At 36.9% G+C, this 6000-nt stretch overlaps 1 protein-coding gene across 1 annotated transcript in view; it reads right to left on the bottom strand.

The window, feature by feature from the left end:
* Nucleotides 1-273: 273 nt before the first annotated feature.
* The window catches only part of ADGRL4 (adhesion G protein-coupled receptor L4), a 76001-nt gene continuing 70274 nt past the window's right edge, over nucleotides 274-6000 (bottom strand). Inside the window, exons 14-16 of the mRNA XM_067300773.1 lie at nucleotides 3356-3447; nucleotides 1602-1770; nucleotides 274-1060 (exon numbers count right to left, since the gene is read on the bottom strand). Coding sequence (XP_067156874.1) covers nucleotides 998-1060; nucleotides 1602-1770; nucleotides 3356-3447 — 324 coding nt within the window. The 3' untranslated portion in view covers nucleotides 274-997. The remainder of the gene's footprint in view (nucleotides 1061-1601; nucleotides 1771-3355; nucleotides 3448-6000) is intronic.

Genomic DNA, 6000 nt, shown 5'->3' with positions numbered 1-6000 from the left:
TCAAAGATGTTATGAATAGAGAAAACTGCTGTAATTACAATTTTACCTGGAATGGAGGCACATGACCTTGAATTTACATTAGTATTCTTCTACATAGGTCTACTGCTTTGCTTTAATTTGATCCTAAAAGGTCTGGATTCTAAATATCTCTATCAAATGACAAACCTGTGAAAGCATCTCCTTCCCACAGCCTCCAAAATCATAGTGCCAGCTGAGCAGATCTCAGTCTGTTTGGCAATTAAATAAAATAAGAACCAGATCTTTTCCAAAGTATTCACAAAATAATCTTTCACTTACAAAATGGCTGTCCCACCATTCTTGTATCAAACCTGACATCAGTTCGTTAGATCTAAACAGTTCCTTAAAAGTTATAAAAATAAAGAATTGATTAATATACAAATATATATTTCAGAGTGATAAGAGAATAATATTAAACAAATTCCCTTTTTAATCTACTTTAAATTAAAAGAAATGTTTTCAAAAGTCTGGGATGAAGCAGATCTTTATCTATTGACTCTTTAATGGAACCCATTCCCTGCAGATGGCCATATACAACTTAATGTAAGAAGCTCATTACTACAAAAAGACAGTGGGCATGTTTCCACTAGCAAAGCAATTCATAAAATCTGCTGTGCCAGTTGGATTCTCGTATCTCTCTTTCAAGGACTGCAGATATTTCTAATACTAGAAACAAAACCTAAGTCATGAAAAATCTTGTACTCTTTTAGAAATTTACTCCTTTCTCTGGTCTGCATTAGTATTTGTTTTCCAATAATCCAGTTTGTTTTGTATACTGTTTGTATACAGCATAATATAAATGCTCTGCATGAATGCACATGTATGTACAAAACCAGTCAGTTATTCAGTTAAGAGATATGCCTGCTCACTGGGTCATTTCATACTTTCACAATGCCATATTTTTCTGTAATAACCATAACAACATCATGTACATTGCTCCGTTCTTCCACCGAGATGCTCGTACAGGTTTTACTTCCATCTATCTTAAGCAGCCGAAACAGCAAGGAACATTTTTGAACAACCTATAATACTCTTCCTGAATCTGAAATAAAAATATTGAATTCAAACATGAAATAGATTTATTAATAGGTCTATATATATGTTTTAATTCATTTTCTACTGCTCCATCCACTTAATTTTTTAAGGTAGGGATGCTTTTGACTTTAAGACAGGATACTGCAGAGTATATTGTCTCATAAAAGTGTGAATCCTGCTTCTAACTGCAAAGACTGAAATTAAGATTTATTACACCCATTGTGTTATTTCATCAGAATAATGACACCATAATCAGTTTTACAATTTTTTTATTTACTGTTTCATATATTGTTTTTAAAACCTGGAGAAAATATCCGAGACAGTACATATCTGGGCAGAAGTTCTGTCTCTGCTGAAGTCAATTGTAAAATTTCCTCTGTTCCCTCCTCATCCCCCATCAGTGGCACAGGGATTTCTGCACTTGCTTTGATACAACATTTGGGCCATAAGCTTTCTACTTCAGACCCCAGGGCTGGGCACCTGCTTGTGTCATTACATGTGACCATCTGCCTAAATCATTTCCCACAAGGAATGGGACACTTACTTACCTTTCTAGACAACACACAAAGAAATATGAAGATAAACATCCCTTGAAATGCGTTGAAGATTGTAAAAAGGTACGCAGTAACCACTGATCCCTGGACAACATGGAGGACCCCGAAGATCCAGGTAGCCCCAAGAAGGAACAGGAGAGCAAGAGCACCTCGGGCACAGGACCTAGGCAGGAGGGAAACATTGCAAACAACTTGCAGACACACGCTATTTTCTGTCCTTAACTGCTTTGAATGCCGCACTGGCAAGTTTTATCAGCTGCAAAGGCCTGAGACGTGCAAGTGCATGGCCTGTGCTTTAGGGTGTGCTGTAACACTGTGGCACGAGTAAGCTCACATAATCACTGCAGAACAGCACAGGAGTAAAACTGGAGGACCTTAAAACACTGGCTTCTTTAATCTTCAGATATGTTTTCTCTGGTGTACTGCAGCACCATATGATTTGATTTAAATCTACTGTTAGTGTAATTCCCCAAGGAAAAACATATGTCTGTTATGAAGTATTCCCCCCACTTCGCCTCCTCCCCCTTCTCCTCCTCAAAAAATAACCCAGAAAAATGTACAGTATGCTCTTAGGTCAGTACATGTGCATGACATCAAAGGGTTTCCAGGCTGCCTCTCAGGTTCACTGCAGAAGATGGTGCCAACTGTAAAACTAGACTTTGTTTCTTTCATTCGTTCTGTCCCTAAAAAATTATTTTTGTTTTTAGAACACAAATGTGCTCAAATATTTCCTGGGTCAGTGTATTGATGCTTTAAAATTGTATGAACTGATTTGCTATGATTTTTTTCCTAACATGCTGTAGAGCCCTGCTCACAGACTTGAGCAAATTACAGCATGTTGTCTTGGAAATGAAACCACTGATTACTTTCTTATTCATTCTTAGCCCAGTCATTGCAGGACTTCTTTTGAGCAGGAGACATTTTTAGCACTGTTCCTCTGAAAATGAATAATTTTCAACTTCATTAAAACCAGCTCACCATGTGAAGCTACGAAGGGTGAGGAATAAGAGAAAGTAATCAATCAAACAATTGCTAAATCCTAACTATAAATCTAGTGCAATGCATTGAAACTGCAGGAGTGTTCCTAAGCAACACAAACAGTAAGTTGTTTTCAATGTTCCCTGTAGTACACTTCAGCTTTTCCTGCACAAACGGTTTTCAAGGTCCCTATAAATCAGTTTTAAAGAGAGTGAGTTGATGGAAAAATCATAGCAGCATGCAAAGTAAAAATCATGGAGAGACCCCTCCTCCCCACCCAAAAGGCACAGCGGCACAATGTCCTGCTGTAGTCTTTTTATAAATAATGTGAATCACTAAGAACTCACCTTGATTTTGTTATCAGTGTACTACTGTACAGTTTGTTACTTCCCAACAAATATTTTGGTCCCAGTTCAGGCACAAGTTTTGAAACCTGTTTTGGCTTGCATAGAGGCTACAGAAAGTACTTAAGCAGAAAGGAAAATTACTTCTCTAACCTTCCCATCAGTCTTTACCCTCTTGTTGATAAGGGGCCGCTCACTGTCTGCATTCTTTGTACACACTACCCCTCTGCTGCTGCGTAAGGCATTGTTCAGTGGGAATAAAGATTACAAAATCTTGCCCCAAATTAATATAAAGGATGAGATAACAGAAAAATCTTTCTTTTTATACAAATCTTCCAGAAGAAAAAAATATTATTTTTGAATAGTCATCTCTGGCTCTATTTAAACTTATGGAAGAAGAGAATTTGTATTAAATGACAAACTTACCTTATATTTTCATAACAACTAACTTCTGGCTTTAACATTGCAGTGTGTCGAAATACTTTATAAATAATCACTCCAAAAGCCAGCAAATTAACCTGGAGGGAATGAAGAAAGGATATTCTTTTTTAGTTCAGACCAGGGTGCTTTTGAATTTCAATAACTGATACACATTTAAATGGGACAAGTCAGATAAGGTTTCTGTGTATATGAAACCTAGAGAATCCAGTGCCGGGAGGGGAAAAAAAACCCTTTCTGATCCACTTCTATTAAAAAAATATGAGCCCTGTAATAAACATTGATCAAACAGGGCTGTAACTCTACCTTATCTCAACAGTATCACTACCAACAGTCTGCAAATGTTTATTGATTTTATTGGTAAATCTCTTCTATTTTCTGCTGAGATTTTTTCTCCAAGTAGAGAATTTTTAATAAAAGAGAAGAGAAGAGAAAAGAAAAAAGAAGAAGAGAAAGAAGAGAAGAGAAAAGAAAAAAAGGAAAGAAAAGAGCAAAGAAAGGAAAAGAGCAAAGAGCAAAGAAAAGGAGAAAACCAAAAAAGCCCTTCCCCCCTGGATATTCTATTATACTATATCACGTAGATCTTGACAAAATGTATGTCTTCTGTTGCTGAATAACATTAATAACATTGTATGCTCTGATGTCTTTTGGGTGTGAGAACTTTCAAGTGGTACAAAAAACTTTGAGGCTTACACAAAGAAAATTTAAAAAAATAACTTTGGTTGAAAGGATCTTTGCTGGGTATTCTCTCTTACATTTTATGTTTGTTTCATAGGTGAATAATTTAGTTTTTTTTTTTTAAACCTACCTTATAGTGGCACCACTACATTTGAGTTTGAAACAGAAAAATACAACTAAAGGAAGCAGTTTTGCAAATGATGCTTATGTTTCTGAACCTCTGTTTGCTTGGATGGGCTTCACTGATCTTTCATTTAAATTTCTACTGCATTTCTTATACAATAAGGATGGGTTTGCTTTCTGCCTTTAAAAAAATTATTATTTTGGTTTGCAGCATTTAACATCAACATCTATTAAAAATGTTAACAAATGAATTCTAGCTGGATGTCTTCCAGTTCTATTTGTAGATCCTTGGTTGTAATCCCTTACTTGGTTCCTGTGTAGACTGGTAAAATTACTGTCTTCCCCAACTTGTTTCTCGAGAAAGACTGTGGGGTTTTCCTCCCTCCTTCTTTTTCTTAAAAAAAAAAATCCTCCAAAATGAAAACAAAAGCCTGCTACAGAAGTGCAGCATCACTTAAAAAATCACTTTAATTTGTTAGCATTTGTTATGTATGTCCATAGAACATTTCTGTTACATTTGGGGGGGAGTATCTGATATTAAATGCAGGCTCTGCTTTAATTAGCTTCATGCTCATACTTTAATACAGCATAATGTATTTACAATTTGATAAGACAGGAGATAGAGCTGATTAGTAGTTTAGGGAATTAATCCTTCACTGAATACCTTGTACTTGCACTGATCGTGAGAGCTATTCTGAGGCTCCTTATATTTAAAATTGTAATCTATAATACCTCCTAAACCAGCAATTTTTCAAAGTTAATTATAAGTCAGTCAGTGGTTGTAGGTAATTATATGCAGACTTACTTTTTATCTTATATTTGTTGGTGAATAATATATCAAATAACTCAGTGCATACACTGTAATCTGCATAACCCACCTCATGTACTTATTAAAATAATCTGCAAAAGGTAGGGTGAAATGTGATCAAAGTATCATGAGCATGGAGAATACACACAGTTCCTGCTTTAAAAATTGTCAGCAAGATCGCAGCACAAACCCTGTGGGCCACGTTCCCTCTGCCAACCCGTAATAAAATCATTAGTGTCAGCGATCGCCTTCCTCTTGCCCTTAATGGGCTCTGCGTAAAGCTCTGGGGCCAAACCCCATCCGTTACCGCGCGCCTAGGCAATAGCTGCAGAACCGGCAAGGGTTCACTGAGTAAGGATGGGACAGGCCGAAAGGGACCGCCAGCAGCGGGCACATCTGGCCCCTTGGGGTAGAGGTCTCCATTTCGCTCCCTTCCAGTGGGACTTTGTTGCCCAAATAGTATTTACACAGTTATACAGGATAATAGGATTTGGCCCTCTGCATTAAAGTAATACCCATTAACGATGATCTTTTCATTCATCAATTCACTCTAATGGGAATAATCTGTATGTATCGAGGGAACGGGAGAGGTTAACATTGGCTTCTCGGAGTCGGCTGTCAGAACACAATTATTGTACAATATGTCTCAGGTAGCCTCACAGGAGGTAGTGTTACAGGGTAATGAGGGTGAGCTTAACTTCTGAAATACCCAGTCATTTCCAAGATTTATTAAAGTCTTAAGTAGGTTTTTGCCCCATTTTGAAGCACTGCATTAGTAAAATATATCTATAGCAAAGTGCATAGACTGCCTTTACACAATGTTCAATGTCTCAAAACAGCAGCTTTTAGGCAATTTACCATATTTTTTTTCTTTTCAGTCTAAGCTAGAACCCTCTGATTTTGCGTTTTGGAGGACCTCAAATAGGAAACAACAAAATATTTATGACTCTCTTGTGACACTGAAAATCCAGCAAAACTTGAGGGAAAACAATAACATGAACTCATGGGCAAATTCAGGCGACAA

Source organism: Apteryx mantelli, chromosome 8, assembly GCF_036417845.1.
Source record: "Apteryx mantelli isolate bAptMan1 chromosome 8, bAptMan1.hap1, whole genome shotgun sequence".
In the NCBI taxonomy this organism is placed as follows: Eukaryota; Metazoa; Chordata; class Aves; order Apterygiformes; family Apterygidae; genus Apteryx; species Apteryx mantelli.
This window is presented reverse-complemented; position numbering and strand designations above follow the sequence as displayed.